Below are 19772 nucleotides of genomic sequence, written 5' to 3' on the forward strand. Positions count from 1 at the left end.
GAGACTAGTGAAGAGTGAGACGACATCGAAGCTTACAATAAAGTCCGACTCGTTGAGTCGAAGTGACTTCAGTCTATCTTTCGTATAAAGTTAGCAACATGTACTAGCAGTCTCCCCCCCCCCCTCCCCCTGCGGGTTCGGGGGTAAGAATAGGCCCGCGGTATTCCTGCCTGTCGTAAGAGGAGACTAAAAGGAGACTCATACCTGTCGGTCTTATGTGATGGTCCCCTCTCGGGTTTGACCTCCATCTTTCTCAATTCTTCCGAAGAGCGAGCCAATTGGGGAAGGACGCCTTACATTGTGCACTGTATCCGTTGTGCAATGAGACCTTTAGCCGGCTTTCTCGTAGTCGCAATGCTACCCCTCTCGTTTTCCACCTCTTGGGGCAGGATACGTTCCTGGGTGCGATTACAACTATGCACCGTGCAGTGTTGCTTTTTGCTGAGACGATGACCTCGGACATTTTAGCACCTAAAATCCAACACGGTAGCCAGTCCGTTGTGGTGGGGCCGCAATGTACCCTGTTGGTTGTAGCCCCCTGACAACACAGGGATCGCTCTGCTGATGCCTGCGCCGTTAACTCCCCAAGTATGCCAAGGAGTAGATGCCTATCCTCCTGGGGTATCGGGACTCCTGGCAACGGCCATCCTGCCAGCTGGCCCTTGCTGAGGCTGGGTGGCGCCCGTGGGGAGGGCCCTTGGTCGGAGTAGGTGGCAACAGGGCAGATGACCCACAAGGAAGCGTGGTACATCATCTCTCGCTGGTGGCCAGCCTCCAGCAGTCTCTAAGCGTTCTCGGGCTCAATTTAATGCTCAGAAGTATGATCCGAAAACGTTCCCCTCCCTGGCCACACCGTGGAAGGAGCGCCAGTCTCAGGATGGCAGTAGCAGTTATTCGCCCGTACGAGAGCTGATGGGGAGTGTTCTCTATCCACAAAGCCTCAGTTCTTCGTCGAGCATTTAGAGGACAAGTTTGGGGAGGTGGAGGGCTTGTCCAAAATGCACTCTGGGTCAGTACTGATACAAACAGCATCCTCTGCCCAGTCACAATGGTTACTTGCTTGTGACGAGTTGGGGGATGTTGTCATTACGATCACACCCCATAAGAGTTTAAATATGGTCCAGGGAGTTATTTACTAGGGACCTTCTTTTGCAGTCTGATGACGAGCTGCGCGCCAATTTAGAGCGCCGAGGTGTACATTTCGTCCGGCGCGTTTATTGGGGTCCAAAGGATAATCAGATTGCTACCGGTGCCTTCATGTTGGCCTTCGAGGGTGATACATTACCGGAGAAGGTCAAGGTGATGGTCTACTGATGTGACGTCAAGCCCTATATCCCTCCCCCAATGCGGGGCTTTAAGTGCTGGAAGTTCGGCCATATGTCTTCCCACTGCACTTCCAGCCTCACATGTCGAGATTGCAGACGCCCATCACATCCCAATACTCCACGTGCCCCGCCTCCCATCTGTGTCAACTGCGAAGAGCATCATTCACCTTGCTCGTCAGACTGCAGAATCTTCCAGAAAGAGCGCAAAATCGTGGAATATAAGACCCTGGACCGACTGACCTATACTAACGCCAAAAGTAAATATGACCGACTCCATCCTGTTAGAATGACATCTTCCTACGCTGCTGCTACAACAACTGTGCTAGCCCCATCAGTTTCGAGAATTCTGGCTGGATCGACGAGCAGTACACCCCCTCCTGCCCCCTTGCCCGTGGGGAGGCTCTACCCACCCGGTTGCTCCTGCGCCACCTACCTCAGGAGCAACACCCTCTCACCCACCGGGGACGTCCGTCCCCGCTTCTCAGCCGGAGAAGCGTCCAACTTCTTCAGCTACTCTCACTCGTAAGGGGTCCCTGGGGTCCCTCCCTTCCCAGGCTTCCACCAGCGCGAAGGATGACGCCAGACAGTGGCATAAGCTCCCACCATCAGCTGGTCATAGGGCTTCGCGATCCTCCTCCGTCCTGGAGACTGAATCGGTGAAGCCTTCCCAGCCGGTGAAACCCAAGGTTCAGTGAGAGAAGTCCAAGAGAAAGACCTCTAAGGCCAAAGAACTTGCTGTGGCACCGACCCCACCGCACCCTTCGAGCTCTGTGTCTGAGGATGAGGTCGAGATCCTGGCGTCCGCTGAGGACCTTGATCTCGCCGGTCCCTCAGACACCATGGATAGCACTTGCACAGGTGCTCAATCGGTGGCAGCAGGTGACCCAGCGGCGTAATCTGCCTCCCCAGTCCCTTCCCGCCTTTCTCAGCCATGGACAGTGCCACCCTCCAGTGGAACTGCGGCAGTTTCTTCCACCATCTTGCTGAGCTCCAACAACTTCTCAGCCTTCACCCTTTCTTCTGCATTGCTCTTCAAGAAATTTGGTTTCTGGCAATGTGAACCCCCACCCTCCATGGCTGTCGGGGTTATTATAAGAACCGGGCAACTTATGAAAGGGTGTCTGGTGGCGTCTGCACCTATGTCCTTCACTCCCTTCACAGTGAGTCCGTCCTTCTACAAACACCTTTAGAGGCTGTCGCTGTTCGGGTGTGGACGCCACAGACTGTTACTGTCTGCAGTCTCTATCTTCCACCGGATGATGATGTCCCGCAGCATGTCCTGGCGGCGCTGATAGCCAAATTCCCGCCACCTTTCCTGTTACTGGGCGACTTCAACGCCCATAACCCTCTGTGGGGTGGGTCAGTGGCAACAGGTCGAGGCGCCAGCTCGACCTCTCCCTTTTAAACGATGGTGCCTTCACACATTTCAGTGTGGCACATGGCACGTACTCCGCCATCGACCTTTCCATCTGCAGCCCTAGCCTCTTACCGTATGCCCAATGGAGTGTGCATGAAGACCTGTGTGGTAGTGACCACTTTCCGATCTTTCTGTCACTGCCACAGCGTCAGTCTTCTGGGCGCCCTTGCAGATGGGATATGAATAAGGCTGACTGGGACTTGTTCTCCTCCACTGCCGCTATTGAACCTGTTTCTCATGAAGCCATTGATGCGGTGGTTTACTGAGTCTCACCACCGGCATCGTTACTGCCGCAGAATCTTCCATTCCCAGTTCTTCTGGGTCCCCTCGGCGGAGGACTGTGCCTTGGTGGTCGCCAGCGATCGCCGAGGCGATTAAAGATCGCAGGCGGGCGCTCCAGCGTCACAAACGGCATCCATATTTCGAAAACCTCGTCGCCTATAAATGGCTCCATGGGCGGGCTTGCCGCATCATTCGCCAACACAAGCAGGAGTGCTGGGAACGGTATGTTTCCACCATTGGCCTCCATGTCTCTCCATCACTGGTCTGGGCAAAGATTAGACGCTTCTATGGCTATTGGACCCCTGTCAGCGCCCCTGCGCTGTCACTGAATGGGGCAATTTGTACCGACTCCGACATAATTGCCAACCGCTTAGGAGACCATTTTGCTCTCAGTTCCACATCTGTGAATTACTCACTGGCTTTCCGCTCTGTTAAAGAGCGGTTGGAACGTCGCAGCCTTTCATTTCACACCCGCCATCCTGAATCCTACTTTCCATTCACTGAGTGGGAATTCCACAGTGCCCTAGCCGCTTGCCCTGATACAGTTCCCGGGCCAGATCGCATCCACTGTCAGATGCTGAAACACCTCTCAGTCGACTGCCATCGACGCCTCCTCGACCTTTACAACAGTATCTGGGTCGAGGATGAGTTTCCGTCGCAATGGTGGGAAAGTATTGTTACCCCTGTTTTGAAACCTGGCAAGAACCCATTGGATGTGGACAGCTATCGCCCCATTAGCCTCATCAACATTCTTTGCAAGTTGCTCGCATGCATGGTGAGCTGTCGGTTGTGTTGGGTACTCCAGTCTCAGGGTCTTCTGGCTCCGTCTCAGGGTGGGTTCTGTAAAGGCCGCTCTGCCGCCGACAATCTGGTGAGCCTGGAGTCAGCCACCCGTACGGCCTTTGCCCGCCGTCAGCACCTCCTCACTGTCTTTCTCGACATGCGAAAGGCGTATGATACGACATGGCGCCATCACATCCTCTCTACGCTTCATGGTTGGGGTCTTCGGTCTCCACTGCCGATTTTCATCCGAAATTTTCTGTCACATCGAACCTTCCGCGTGCAAGTCGCGGCCTCCCTTAGTTCCTGCCGAGTTCAGGAGAACGGGGTGCCACAGGGATCTGTTTTAAGTGTCTGCCTGTTTTTAATTGAAATTAACGGGCTCGCTGCGGCGGTGGGAACGTCTGTCTCAGCATCCTTGTATGCTGACGACTTCTGCCTCTTCTATAGCTCCATTGGCATTCCAGCTGCTGAACTTCAGCTGCAGGGCGCTATCCGTAAGGCACAGTCTTGGGCTGTCGCGCATGGCTTCCAGTTTTCGGCTGCCAAGACCTGCGTTATGCATTTCTGCTGGCGACGAACAGTTCACCCTGAGCCGCAGCTTTATCTTGCCGGGAACTTCTTGCTGTGGTGGAGACACATCGCTTTTTGGGTGTGGTTTTTGATGCCCAGTCGACTTGGCTCCCACATATTCGGCAGCTTAAGCAGATGTGTTGGCGGCATCTTAATGCAGTGCAATGCTTGAGCCACACCAGGTGGGGCGCCGTCCGCTCTACCCTCTTACAGCTCTACCAGGCGGTAATCCAGTTCCGTCTGGATTATGGGAGCCTGGCTTATGGTTCAGCATCCCCATATGCGTTGTGGGTGCTGGACCCAATTCTTCACAGTGGGATCAGACTTGCCACTGGTGCTTTCCGGACCAGCCCTGTGGACAGGATACTTGTGGAGGCAGGTGTCCCTCCACTGCGGTTACGGCGCCAACGTTTACTGGCCGCTTATGCTACACATGTTTGTAGCTTGCCCGGTCATCCTAACCATCGTCTTCTGTTCCCACAATCGGTCGTCCATCTCCCAGAACGTCGGCCCCAGTCGGGTTGTACGATTGCGGTCCGCGTCAGAGAGCTTCTCTCCAGGCTTGGGGTTTCTCCTCTCCCACCCCCATTCCGGGCCCCTCTGCGTACACCCCCGTGGTGTGTGCCCTGCCCTTGCCTTCGGCTCGAATTGGCACAGGGCCCAAAGGACTCAGTCCCTCCGGAGGCCTTCCGCCGCCACTTTATTCCATCCTAGCCACGTATCAGGGCTCTGGCATGTTTTATTCTGACGGTTCGATGGTTGCTGGTCGTGTCGGTTAAGGTCTAACTCTAGGGGACCATTACGAACAACGATCCTTGCCAGCTGGCTGCAGCGTTTTCACTGCTGAGTTGGTCGCCATCTTTCGTGCCCTAGAGTATATCCGCTCCTGCTCAGGTGAGTCCTTCGTTATCTGTAGCGACTCCCTGAGCAGTTTACGAGCTATTGACCAGTGTTTCCCTCGTCTGGTGATGGCTGTCCAGGAGTCCCTCCATGCTCTTGCCTGTTGTGGACACTCTGTGGTATTTGTGTGGACCCCAGGCCATGTCGGGATACCCGGCAATGAACATGTAGACCGCCTGGCGAAAGAGGCCACCAGTAAACCATTTTTGGACATTGGCCTCCCGGCGACTGATTTGCGGGCAATCTTACGCCGCAAAATTTTCGAACTATGGGACACTGAATGGCGCAACCTGACCACACCAAACAAACTCCGTCCTATCAAGACGACGACGGATGTGTGGCTGTCGTCCATGCAAGCCACTCGCAGGGATTCAGAAGTCCTTCGTCGGCTCCACATTGGCCACACCCGGCTGACGCATAGTTATTTACTGCGCCGTGAGGACCCACCTCTTTGTCGCTGTGGGGCAGCCTTGACGGTGCTCCACATTTTGTTGGTCTATCCACTTTTAGCTGTGGTCGGGCAGACATTTGCGCTACCTGATACGCTTCCTGCTATTTTAACTGATGACACTGCCATGACAGGCTTAGTTTTGCGTTTTATTCAGGCAGGGGTTTTTTATAATTTAATCTGAGTGTTTGTTATGTTTTTTTGTTTTGAGTCTGGCCTTTGGCCTACGATTTTAGACTGAGTTTTGGTGTGTTTCTCGGTGGTTGGCTTTTCCTTTTTTATCTCTATGGGCGGCCAACCACTGTCACACTGTGTGTTTTTAATTCGTTTTGTCTGAACTCTGTTTGAGTCTTTCTTGTCCTGTGTCGTCTGCCGTCTTTTCTGTTTTTGGTTTTTTATTCTCTGTGGGTGTTTTTAGTTTTTGGAAAAAGGGACCGATGACCGTAGCCGTCTGGTCCCTTTAATCCCACAAACCAACCTAGCAGTCTCCAGTGCAAAACAGTCTCCTGAAGATGGCTGCAATATCGTGGCAAGAAGTCGACATAATCGGGCTGCGATCCTGAAACCTCATATAATATTCTTTACGCGGGATAAAATTCATAAATGTATTATTGTTGTGAATTATTTTACTTTCATGTTTTTTAATCCATCCGCTTCGACGTAAAATTTGGACGTTTAATTTGCTCTCTCCACTCTTTACATACATTCTATTATGCAGGTTGCCCTACGAGGAATGGTCAATATTTAACAGTGTGATAGAAACGCTCATTTGGAAAAAACTCTTCATATGGACATATGCTCTGTTCCGAAATGTTTCCAAGATAGAACACGATTAATGTACATTTATTTTTGGGCTAGTGGCGTGCACGAGCGTTTCTTACCCACCCAAACTCACTGACGTTCTATCCCAGCCCACTTACCTCGTTGCTTTCAGCCTCTTTGCTCGGGCTGTCTTTGTACCATTAAATTACCCCGTCGTAGGCGCATTTATCCGTCATGCGTTGCAAGTGAAGCAGTGTGACTGAATGAGAGTGTATCGGAGATAAGCATCGATTAACTGTGTTTGTGCAGGCACTACCTAAAATGCCACACATCCACACCAATGAAGAATTTTCCGAGATGAGTATGCGATTCTGTTGCTGCTGCTGCTGTCGATAAAATGCAGTCAGCGCTTCCTGACACGTAGAAATCCTGACCGTAAAGTGTTTTTCAGCACATTGCGTGACACATGTATTCTTGAAAGTTGCCATTTTTCTTCTGAACGTGTAGCTCTACAACCTATGCAGGAGTAGCAAGACATGGTGACATTATTAAAATGGAGCAGAGTAGTCTTGCTACCATCACACAGCGACTTTCTGCACATTAGTGTTCCACAAACACGTGTGTGGCGAACATCACATGCGGAAAACTTCTACCCACGTTCAACGCCTAACACTGCGTACAGCGTACAGTTACAATAAGATAAATTTGTTTGGTATTTTATGTGTAATCCTAACCATTCAGCACATTGCAAATAATGATAAATAATTCTACTTTTCTTCTCGATTTTTAAATTAATTCCGTTGCTCCAGCAAAGATATATTTTACTACGCCCATATACTCTGGCAACATTGGTTGCCTAACATCTTTACCACTGCAACATCTTTGAAAATATTGTTTTCACTGTGAAGCTGGACCCTGAATTTCGAATTTATATCGTGTGTGCTGCCTTTAAACAGAGAAAGTAAAGTATTTGCAAGTGAACTGAAAAGCACTAACAGAGTGCAGTCCACAAATGTGCTGATTTTAAAATTCATAACAAAAACCCGGAGCGATTTCTCCACACACTCATACAGAACGTGAGTCTTCGACATGTTTCACGATTTAATAACTTTAAAACACTTTCATAAATCTTTCAATAGACGTCAAAAGCACTAAATTATTCGTAAGTTTCGCCAAATAGCGAATTAAAAAGCTTTCTGTCCTAGTGCAGCAAATCAATAACAAATACAAAACGAGGCCCTAGTAGGAAAACTACGAAGTCTGTATCAACCATCTGAAGATGAATTTGTAAGAAATCCCAGTCCGGTCACTGTTTGATTCAAATAAACGTTTTTAAACCTCACACGTGGCTGGTTGAATATTTCGTTCGTAAGGTAGATACAAATAACAGTTTCTGCGTCAGTCACGTGCTTGTTCTGCTACTGCAAGTTTCGATGATTCACACCATCACCTTCAGATGGAGAACCGTTTGTTTACATAGCTGCTGTTGGTGAAGAGCACAGACGTCTTTTCACAGTGTAGCTTAGTTTGCATCTTTTGAGGGATGGTAGAGTTTAGAACGACTGCATACTCCTGTCTAGCCGGCCTCTGTGGCCGAGCGGTTCTAGGCGCTTCAGTCTGGAACCGCGCTACCGCAACGGTCGCAGGTTCGAATCCTGCCTCGGGCATGGATGTGTGTGATGTCCTTAGGTTAGTTATGTTTAAGTAGTTCTAAGTTCTAGGGGACTGATGACCTCAGATGTAAAGTTCCGTAGTGTTTAGAGCCATTTTTGAACTCCTGTCTAATACTGTATATTTGCTCCCCATCAAACGTTACATTTACACTGTCACTTCGAAAAAAAAAAAAAAAAAAAAGGTTCAAATGGCTCTGAGCACTATGGGACTTAACTGCTGAGGTCATCAATCCCCTAGAACTTAGAACTACTTAAACCTAACTAGCCTAAGGACATCACACACATCCATGTCCGAGGCAGGATTCGAACCTGCGACCGTAGCGGTCGCGCGGTTCCCGACTGTAGCGCCTAGAACCGCTCGGCCACTCCGGCCGGCTCATTTCAAAAATTTTGAAGTGACAGTGTAAAATTAATGTGCAGTGGAGAGGCAGCAGACTTTCACAACTCTATCGTTTCTAAAAAAGACGCAAAATAACCTACATTGCTGTTGGTGAAGAATAAAGACGTCTTTTCACAGCGACAAACCAACACCAGCTACGTAAATAAACATGGTGGTATGAACCGTCGAAACGGACAGTACCAAAGTAAACAAGTGACTGACGCACTCATTCTACCTGAGACACCAGATATGTAAGTCTGCGGGCTTTTGTGGCCGTTGTCACTAAAGTTAAAATCTTCTGGGTTGTTCGGCCACGTCATATTACCTTCTAAGATAATCGACGTTTCGACCCCTTTGCGGGGATCTTCTTCAGGATGTTTCGGTGTCCACTATTGCTAGAACACTGCCAGAGATCAGTGTCGCATTCTCTTACAAAGGGGAGTTTTCCCGCGTTTGTACTGGAGAAGTGGGAGTATTGGCTAAAATTTTTGTGGCTACCATTGGTGGGCCATCGTTATAGGCTGCTCCCTGACAGTGTCCTAGCAATGGTGGACACCGAAACATCCTGAAGAAGATCCCAGCAGAGGGGTCGAAAAGTCGATCATTTTAGAAGGAAATATAACGCAGCCTAACAACCCAGAAGATTTTAACTTTACCCTGTATATACTTGGTGAAAAGCTATTTTAACTGCTTCACACAAATGGCTTGATTCAGTGGTGCATCCGTCAGACAGGGGCCCATTTCAGAAGGGCTATGGTGTGTCGGCAGGTGGACGACGACGTGCTGGTGAACGTTCACGGCGTGTTGCGGCTGCTGTCGGAGGCGGCGTCGCGCGGCTGGGGGCTGGTGGGCAACGTGTTCCACGGCCGGCCGCACCGCTGGCGGCTGCCGTACCCGCAGTGGTACCTGCCGCGCTGGCTGCACCCCGACGCGGCTCTGCCCGACTACCTGACGGGCCCCAGCTACGCCGTGGCCGGCTGGGCGCTCGCTCCGCTGCTACGCGCCGCCCTCCGGACGCCGCTGCTGCCTCTGGAAGACGTCTTCGTGACGGGCGTGGCCGCGCGCGCCGCCGGATTGGCACAATACCACGTGCTCACCATCGCCGTGGACCGCCCGCTACTGGCCGAGCGCCTCCTCTGCCATGTGCGCAGCTACCTCACGATGCACAAGGTCGGCCCCGAGCGCATGCTCTACTTCTGGCGCCAGATGACTAGCCCCCAGCAGGGCACCTTCTGGCACCGCTACGGGCTGGACGCCTGTCAGGCCGAGTACGGCTGGTGACGGTCACTGTCCCGGCACACGGTCGAACCGTGTCCTCTTACCTTCACCCTGTATGAGAACTCTTCGATTCAGACTTTCCACAGCATATGGCATGGCTCTGTGGTTGAGCTGAGACTTCAAACACTTCCAGACATGTTCCCTGTGCCTACGACAGTTGGTCGATCCAGACACCTACAGATCTTTGTCATATATGAAAACTGGTCGATCCAGATCTTTCATGGCCTTTGGCACGGTTGTTGGACTGAGCTGACACAGCAAAACGTAACCACTTCAACCACCAATACACCACCAGAGGTCTTACCTGTAACTACGACAGCTGGTTGTCCAGACATTCCTCCAGTCAAAGACAGTGAATTGTGGCACAGTTCCTGGACTGCATTGGTAAACGTAGAGCTAACCACATCAACAACCAACAGACCTCTTGTTGCAGCAATTGAAAATTGTCCTGAATTACATCCTGTATTATGTGAACTGGTTGATCCAGACTTACCACAAGTGGGAGTTCGTGAAATGTGGCATAGTTGCTGGACTGCATTGATACAGCGAGACTGAACCACTTCAGACAGCAATACACCACCAGAGGTCTGCCTTCTCCCTTCCAGAACTGATTCAGACAATCAATGTATTAAGGCAGTGAAATGTAGCACGGCTGATAGAGTGCAATGACTCAGCAAGGCATCAACAGACCACATGTTGCAGCAATTTAAACATCTCCAGAGGCAAGCCCTCTATTACAAGAACTGGGAAATCCACACTTTCCTCAAGAGGACTTTAGTGAAATGTGGCCTGGTTGCTGGACTACAGTGATACAGCCGGATCTAATCCTGTCAACTACCAATTCGCCATTCAATGCAGAAAAGAATAACTTACGGCAGTTTGCACTGTACCAATGAGAATTGGCCAATCGAGACTTCCCTTGAGTCAAAGCCAGGAAAATATGGCATGATTGCTTGGCAGTACTGACACGGTGAGACCTAACTACTTCAACTACTAACACACCATTTGATGCAGGAAACGAAATTTGGTCAGAGGTGTGTCCTGTCTGTAGGAGACTTGCTGATGCAGGTTTTCAGATCTCTTAACATAGGTCAGCGGTTTTCAAACATGGCATAATTATTCGAGTGCACTGACACAGCAAGGCCTAACCATTTCATCTGGCAAAAAACCACTTGTTGCAGCAATTGTAACTTGTTCAGAGCTATGTGCTTGTGAGAATTGGTTGAGACAGACTTTCCACAAGTGGAAGTAAGGAGATATGACTTGGTTGTCGGACTGCGTTGACAAGACGAGACTTAACCATTTCAACCACCAATACACCACATAATGCAGAAAAAAATTGTCCAGAGGTCTGCCCGTTACCTAGGAAAATTGGTCGATCCAGACCGTTTAGTAACAAATTTTTCTTAGAATATCGTTTCATCTTTATTATTTGCAAGGCATCTTCATTGGCGTGGAGTTATATGCATTTATGTTTAAACTATTTTGGTTTACAGTTTGAACATTATATATTGAAGTTATGAAAAGGTTAGACAATTTCTGCTTACCGATGGTGTAGCGATAGTATAAAAAGCTACTTATAAATTTCGTAGATGTTGGTCAACATGTGTTTTTTTCCTGTTTTACAGCTGTTCTTCTTCTGGTTTTTGCCATACGAAATTTCGCTTTCTTAGCAGTAGGAAGTGAACCTGTGTTCACCTAATGTTATTTTTGGATGATGGTGCCAACAGTTGAATATTATTATCAACTGTTGAATCTGTGTTTGTGACATCAGTGATCTACTCCTGTGTGTGGGATAGATCACTGATATCACAAACACACATCCTTTCTGCCAGATGTGTTAGTCCCACAAGTTTCGCAAAAGAATTTCTGTGAAGTTTGGAAGGTAGGATTCGAGGTACTGGCGAAAGTAAAACTGTGGTTTAGTTATTTGTTTGGTTACATGTTCTTTAGATCATCTGAACGTTTCTTTTACCGAAATGATGTGGAACGAACCACTTTACGAGATGTATCTACATGATCAGTGTTAAACGAACACAATTTTTTCTAGTTGTACTCGTGCAACTACACTTCAAAACAAGTTTTTTTTTACGGGCCACAAATTTGTAAATATAAATTCGTTCATGTAACAGGAGTTGTTGTCCAGGAGAAACGATTTAGGGGCAGGTCGTGAGGCGTGCTAGGATGGCTTACTTTGTGGAGCATTTGCAAGCGTAAGTCTAAGGTCTGGCAACGTTTCAATCTACCGGGAAGCTTCATATCAGCGCACACTCCGGTGCAGTGAGAAAATTCATTTCGGACTCTTACATCAGTTGGTAATAACATCCAACAGCTGACAACACCATCCAAAATGAGGATAGATCACAGGTATCACAAGGAAGTATTCAATAGTTGATAATAAGATTCAAAAATTGGCAAAACTACCCAAAATTTAACATCACGAAAACAAATGCTCATTTTCTAGTGCTGCGAAAATTAAATTTTATACGGCAAGAAGCAGAAGCAGCGTAGCTGTAAAATAGGAAAAAGAAGACATGTAGTCCAGTATCTACGAAATTTGTAAGTAGTGATTTGTACTATCACCACTTCACAGGTGAGCAGAAACTTTTTATAACTTCAATATATGATGTTCAAAATGTAAAGCAAAATAGTTTAAATACAAATGAGTATACATCCTAGGTCATTGAAGGTGCCTTGCAAATAATAAAGGCGAATCGCGCATGGCGAGAAAAAGTTTGTTTCCTTTCAGATATGATTGGACGGCTCTAAAGTAATAATCCTCAACAACCTACAACACTGCACGCTACTGAGGACGACAGGACAACAAATCAGTTTACGATATGTCACGATTGTTGGACAGCGCTGACACAGGTTGCAGATTTTTAGACTCGCCTGACACAGGTCAAAGGTTTTCATTTGTGACATGTTTGTTATACTGTACTGACAGAGCGGGGCCTAACCTCTTCAAACACCAATAGACCACTTTTTGCGCTAATGGAAATTTGTCCAGAGGTCTGCCCAGACTTTCCGTCAGTCAGAACCAGTGAAACGTGGCATGGTTCTTGGACTAAATTAACACAGCAAGCGTTAACAGCCTCGCTATATCAATATACCACTACATACAGCAAAGAAATCTTGTTCACATGTCTGCCCTGTGCCTAAGAGAACCAGTCGATTGAGACTTTCGGAGCCGGTTTTTCATGGGTCAACGACAATGAAACGTCGCTTGGTTGTCAGATCATGTTGACACAGCGATAGATAGTCAATTCATCCACTAATACACCACTTGCTACAGCAAAGAGCTCAATCGAAAGCCGCTCAATCCAAACATTTCACCAATCAAAGACACGGAAACATAGTGAAGTTGTTTGTCTGCCCCGAGACATCTGGTGGTGACTACAGCGTCCTCCAATGTATCACATGATTCAGCAATGCTCTGTCAGTCCAAAGTTTCAGACAGCCGCTTACCACGAATGGAAGGCACTGAAATGTGGATTGGTTGCTGGTCGGCGTTGACAGGGAGAGATCTAACCTTTTCTTCCGCCAGTACACCACTTGATGTAGGAAAGCGGACTTCTCCAGATATCCGTCCTGTATGTATAAGAACTTGTCAGTCGGTTTCCACGAGGAGAAGACACTGAAATGTTTACATAATTGATGAACTAAAACGCCAATTAGAAAGTTAACCACTTTATCCACCAACACAATAACTGATGCAACAACGAAATTGGCCTCAGTACATGTGAGATCTGGTCGACTGTGGCTTTCAGAACATTTCCCTCCAAGAGTCGAAGGTAGCGAAATGTCTCACGGTTCTTGGACTACACTGAAACAGGGAGAGCTAACCCCCCTTCACCTGTTAATACACCGCTTTATTCAACAATGGAATCTTGTGCAGAAGCCTGCATGGTACCTATGAGAACTGTAGGATCCAAACTTTCTTAGGGTTGTGCTTCCACAAGTCGAAGTTATGCACATTTGATACAGTTGATGGTCGACATTGTCTCAATGAGAGCTAATCACATCGTCCGCCAATACATCACTCGACTCATCAGAGGAAACTTGCGGAGATGTCTGCCCTCCGCCTATGAGCATTGCTCCGTAAAACCTCGGAGATGTTTGCTTCTGCACAAAACCAAATGTTAAACTTGAGAGCTGCAGACTAGTAAGAAATTTGTGGATGTAATTAAATTACACAGTTCTGGCCTCCTGCTTGAAGTGGCTTGAACAAAACCTTTAATAAATGTTTCATGGCTGTATTTGGCTGTTATATTACGAGGACACTAATAATGTTGTGTAGAAATCCCGATAATTATTTATGTCTAAGCGCAAGAAGCCAGCGATTGAGTTGCTGTCCATTTTAAGATACTTACTATCTTCTTCTCATTCACGAAATAGTATCACTTGAGTTGAAGACAAACCACAGCCTGAAACATTTAGAAGGCAATGGTGGTTGTCCAACGAGATTGCCAGAACAGTACACAAACGGTGTTCACTTTTATTATTTCTTCGACAGAGGTGCGGCTAAGCCAGCGTCAGAGTGTAAGAAAAAAAATACAGGTTCTTCTATCACTGGCCAAGTCTTTTCACCGTTGACACTACCTCATGAAGATACAATGGTTCTCGATGAAATATCGTGAGACTTGTTAAGTAATTACGACCGATTTCACGAGAGCCAAACGTACGAAAGATTTGCTCTCAAAGTATCAAGTCTCAAGCAAGGTTAGCTTCAGGGCGAACAATACGATCCCTGATTCTATACTGCTCTTTAGAACGATAGTAACGACTACGATGAAGGCTAAAGCAGAGAAGTTGTTACGCATTAAATGAGTCGTATGTTAACCATGTGACTTTTTTATGTTGACTTTTACATGCAGTCACTCAGTGTGACGATATAGCTCTCTTATCGACATCGGCGGTGTTTTTGCCGTAAATTTTGTTCTTACCAGGAAACAAAGTTGTTTCTACCCATAATAATGGCTGTGATTAAAATGTAATTTTCTACAAATATTATGTAAGAATTTAAATAAAGTAATGAACAAAGTGAGTCTGATTTCTTGTATTATTTTTGGACTTCACGATTCCTCGTATGTATACAACTTACTCAAACACTTTTACTGATATTGTTCGTTAGAAAGTTTGACTTCAGCTTAATAGCTGATGTGATGCCATTGAACAAATCGTACAAGGTAAGGATTATGTAGCCTAACAGAGAATAACGTTTATTTTCCGTAATTTCGTCTAATGTCGTCCTATGGAATTACCTTTTGGAGAAATGCAACTAAAGTAAAAACAATATTCATTCTGAAAAAGAAGTCTATAAGATTATAGTGCAAAATACATAACTGTTCGTCTTTAACTATCTCGAAATCCTCACACACGGTTCACAAAGTATTTTATGCTTAATGGTATGTGTGTCTAATAACACAATCCTATTATAATCCGCCTTAGCGTTCCATGAAACCAGAAAGTAAGGCCAAATATAATTTCTTGTAGAGCCTTGACTAGAGCTTAAAACGTGGTGCTATTTTACTGTTCAGATGTATTTAACAATCTACTTAAAGAAGTAAGGTAAGGAATTTAACAAATGTAAAGCAAACACAAAGTAATATAATAAATTGGAAATTCCAAAAAATTCAAATATATTTTGGTGAATATCTTTGGAGCCACTTCTACAGTACGTTCATTAGCTAGATTCGGAAGTTGAAAGATGTTAATAAGATAACAGACGATAGTTCTCGTTGCAGATTCATATCCAGTATATGCATAAATATTAGCCAACAACATCTAGACAAAGTTAGTGCAGTCATAAAGTACAATTAGAAACATCCTTCTTCCACTTAGTTATACAAGATGTTAGTCATACACACCCTCATTAACAATAATCCATAGCAGGTTATCTTTAATAGAAGTAGTTTCTGCTAGCCACTTCTCTGTATTGATATCCTTGATTAAGGTACCAGCAGTATTAAATGACGTCTGCGTACACTGCAGTCTGATGTTTGCTTGGACTAACTGTAATGAAACTGATTTTTTTTTCTCTGAAGCTTCGCGGCAACCCCACGCACTGTATTCACACTCTAGAGGTTCTGAATACAAACCCTCTTTCGACCACTCAGAATTAATGTTTCATAGTTTCCCTGTCTCGCTGAAGGCGATTTCAGGAATGTGCTTGCTTTGATAAGGACAGATGAATTTCATTCTACATTCGTGTTCAACTCGAGAGTGTTATGCATCTCATATCACCTAGTTAACAATGGGACATTTAAACACAACCTTCCTATGGGTTTGTTTACAAATAACTTCATACCAGTCATGGTTTTCTTCTATTTATATCTTGCACGATACTTTTTGGGAAATGATTCCTTGTACACTATGCCATTATTCGTAATGTTTCTGATGCGTGTGGTTCTGCATTGTTCTGTTGTCTCAACTGCAAAATATAAAAACCTACAATTTTAGTTGATTATCGACCATTATACATAGTTGGTGACGAAATTTGGAAGAAGTGCTTCCTACAGTTTTCTTGTGGTCCATTTGTGCAGAATTTCTCATATTTCTGTGCACAGTTTGACTCGACAATAATAAACGCACATAAACAGTTAGGAAGATGTTTTTAAACGTAGTCAACAGACATAACGCTACGACATTCCACACAGTGTGATACACTTTTGTACAGAGGGTATTTATTTTAACTAGTATTTCCTGTGCTCGAAATTCGACCAACTGCATCAGTGGACCTGATTTCTAATGGCAGATATCATGTATCTTCTATTGTCTGAAATTTTAGCCACAGAACTGATCCGTGGCAAATGCTTCATTATAGTTACATGTATTCTTGAAATAATTCTGTGATTTCTCTTAAATTGTTTAATCATTAGAGGGGAGTTTTTGATACGCTCCATCGAAAAATAGATTTTGTGTTAATGGGAGCATATTAATTTTACCCTTATGGCAACTTTAATGTGAATGCCGTTGTGTCACGTAAAGTCATCTCAGACACGAAACGATCTGCATTACAAAATCTGTACTGTGTATTCATCAAATCTCAATTACAGTTCTCAAAATTATTTGTAATTAAGTTCAGTGCACATTGAACTGTCTTTTAGAACGACTATAGAATTATCGTATCAACATCTGTATTATGCCTATTACTTTCCCTACGCAGAAATTATGTCTCAGTAGCTCTTCGTCTTTCACCCCGACCCGTTAATGTTTGTCTTCGAGACAGCCTAAAATAAATGTAGTTTCCTTATAATATCAGACTTCGTAACTCCTTGAAATGAAGATATGAAAATTAAGGGCAAAATAAATTTTGTGGTGATACCGGCAAACAAACACTCTTAGACCAAAGTAAGTGGAAAAAACGACGCTAATAAACAATGTTCGTTCCCCCCAACGGCTTCTTTACTACATTTAGTTTTCTATTGTTGACAACATCAGTGACGTAGCCGTTGCGGCATTATAGCTGTCCTGAACGCATGTTTTACTGCAAATGAACCATGTAAACCCGAAAGCCCCTAAAATGCGATTTCACGAAATGTTCTTACTTTCGTGTGTCATTTCTACCATAGTACTTGATCGATGCGCAGGGCAGAGCTTGATAGCTCTTCAATTTTCGATGCTCAGGTAATGGAGATTTTAATGCGTGATAGAGAATGAAACATCAGTGTTACGAATGTGAACGCTTCTACTTGCTTTTACCACTCTTATTGGCTACATGCACACATTTTTTCTTAGTGCACATCTATAGCAAAGTACGTTTCGAATTACATAAGAAACATTGGCCTCCTTGTACAATGGATATTAAAAATTGGCACTTCAATTTTCGTGTTCACGTATTAATATTATGATGATAATCTGGATTTATTTACTTCTACATACTACCGCAGAAAGTTGGTAGCAGTTATGCCATGTACTTTCGGTAAGGAAAGATTGCGCAGCTGTTTTCTCATTTATAAATTGCATTTGAGTGTATTTTGTTCGCAAGAAGATCGTGCCATGCTTCTTGTAAGGAGAAACGTCTATCAGCACGTGTCGTAATTCGACAGTAACAGAGATGTAGACTATCGATACTATAGTTTATCGTTCCACGATATCGCTACTCACGTTGGCCAAGAACCTACGACTGTCGGGCGAACACAGAATCGATAGGTTCAGGAAGACAATACAAAAACCATGTAAGATGTCAATCGAGACACGTGACAAGTGCCTGACAGGTAAACCAAGATCCCCAGTATCTAAACTGGCGTACTCTCTTGAACGTCTTGCCATCTATATCAAGAAATTCTTCCTGCTCTTGTCTTCTTCCTAATTGCACGAACTCTGTTTTGTCTCGATTCACTTTGAGCCCTTCCTTCTGTGCATAATTGTCCATTTTCTGGTACATTCCTTTCAACCCGTGCTTTGATTTACTTAGTAGTACTATGTCATCTGCATATGCGAGACAGTTGATGTTACCGCCCATCTCTACTCCAGCCCACTCCTGTTGCCTACACTCTTTTATTACTTTCTCTTAGATGAGATTGAACAGAACACATGAGCGTCCCCTTATCTCTCTCAATCTCGAATGTTTCTGGTGTGGCTCCTCGGAAACGTACTGCTGCCTTTGACCCTTCCGTACAAGCTTGCACCATTCGCATTAGCTTCTCACGGATTCTGAAGTCACACAGTGCACCATATAGGCTATTCCTATGGCTGCTGTCATATGCACGTTGAAAATCGACGAACAGACTGTAGATATCTTTATCATATCCACAGTGTTTTTCAAACAATTGTCTTAGTATGAAAATGTGATCTATTGTCGATCGGTTTGGTCGAAAGCCAGCTTGGTACTCTTTTATGATGTTCTCAATGAATGATTGCAATTTGCTGAGGGTAAAGATGGATTGCACCTTATACGTTACATTCAACAAGCTGATTCGTCTGTAGTTACCGCATTCCATTTTGCTTCCCTTCTTATATATTGGGCATATTATAGCCAATTTCCATTCTTCTGGCAGTGTCTCCTCCTCCCACATCAACTGAATCAGTTTATATATCTCTAAGAGTAAGCTCTCACCTCCCTCCTTTATTAATTCTGATGTTATTCTGTCCGCCCGTGGGGCTTTGTTGTTTCTGAGTCGTTTGATTGTGATCTTTACGTCTTCTTCACTAACTTCTCATTCTTCTTCATCTTTCCTTTCCTACATATTGTTTGCAGGTAATATCTCACCTGGGTCTAGGCGAGTCAACAGTTCTGAGAAGTATTCTTTCCATCTTTCTACAATTCTTTCCTTGTCATTTATCAAGTTGCCGTTCTTATCGCTAATGAAAAAAAGTTGGGCTCTGAGATCCACATTTCCAGTTTTTTATGTATTGGAAGAAATGCCTTGAATTCTTGTTTTGGCTCTCTGCCCCAACTTGTTCCAGCAAACTGGTTAGATATATTCTCTTCTCTGCTCTTAGGATTCGATTTGTCTGCCTTCTGATGTTGATAAAATGTTCCCTTTTCTGCTCATTCTCCCTGTCAGCTAGCCACTTCTCCCTCATCTTCCTTCTCTTTTCTGTAGCCGTCTGGCATGTCTCGTTGAACCATTACCTCTTCTTCATTATCTTCTTTCTTCCCAATATATCCTCCGCTACACTTAGTACCGTGGACCTTATTTCTTTCCACCTTTCCTTTACGTTCTCTCTTGCTTCCAGGGTCTCTAGGACCTCAAAATGGTTTTTGATTTCTATAGCATATTGTTCTTTAATGGCACTTTCTCGTAGTTTCTCAACATTCAAAACAAGTTCTAGTGTCCCCTTCTTCTTGTGCATGTAGTTGAACACGAGTTTAAGCCTGCACACAATGAGGAAGTGGTCTGACGCACAGTCGGCTCCTCTATACGACCTGACGCCCCTGGTCCACCAACATGTGATCTATGATCTATCTGGTTGGTGGTTCTTCCACCTGGTGAGCACCATGTTCCGT

The 19772-nt window shown here is 45.4% G+C and overlaps 1 protein-coding gene across 1 annotated transcript in view; it reads left to right on the forward strand.

Moving 5' to 3' along the window:
* LOC126412917 (beta-1,3-galactosyltransferase 1-like) overlaps positions 1-14864 on the forward strand; it is a 274544-nt gene extending 259680 nt beyond the window's left edge. Inside the window, exon 5 of the mRNA XM_050082806.1 lies at positions 9308-14864. Within this exon, the coding sequence (XP_049938763.1) occupies positions 9308-9820 (513 nt within the window). The 3' untranslated portion in view covers positions 9821-14864. The remainder of the gene's footprint in view (positions 1-9307) is intronic.
* The last annotated feature ends 4908 nt before the right edge of the window (positions 14865-19772 follow it).

Source organism: Schistocerca serialis, chromosome 7 (genome assembly GCF_023864345.2).
Source record: "Schistocerca serialis cubense isolate TAMUIC-IGC-003099 chromosome 7, iqSchSeri2.2, whole genome shotgun sequence".
Taxonomy (NCBI): Eukaryota; Metazoa; Arthropoda; class Insecta; order Orthoptera; family Acrididae; genus Schistocerca; species Schistocerca serialis.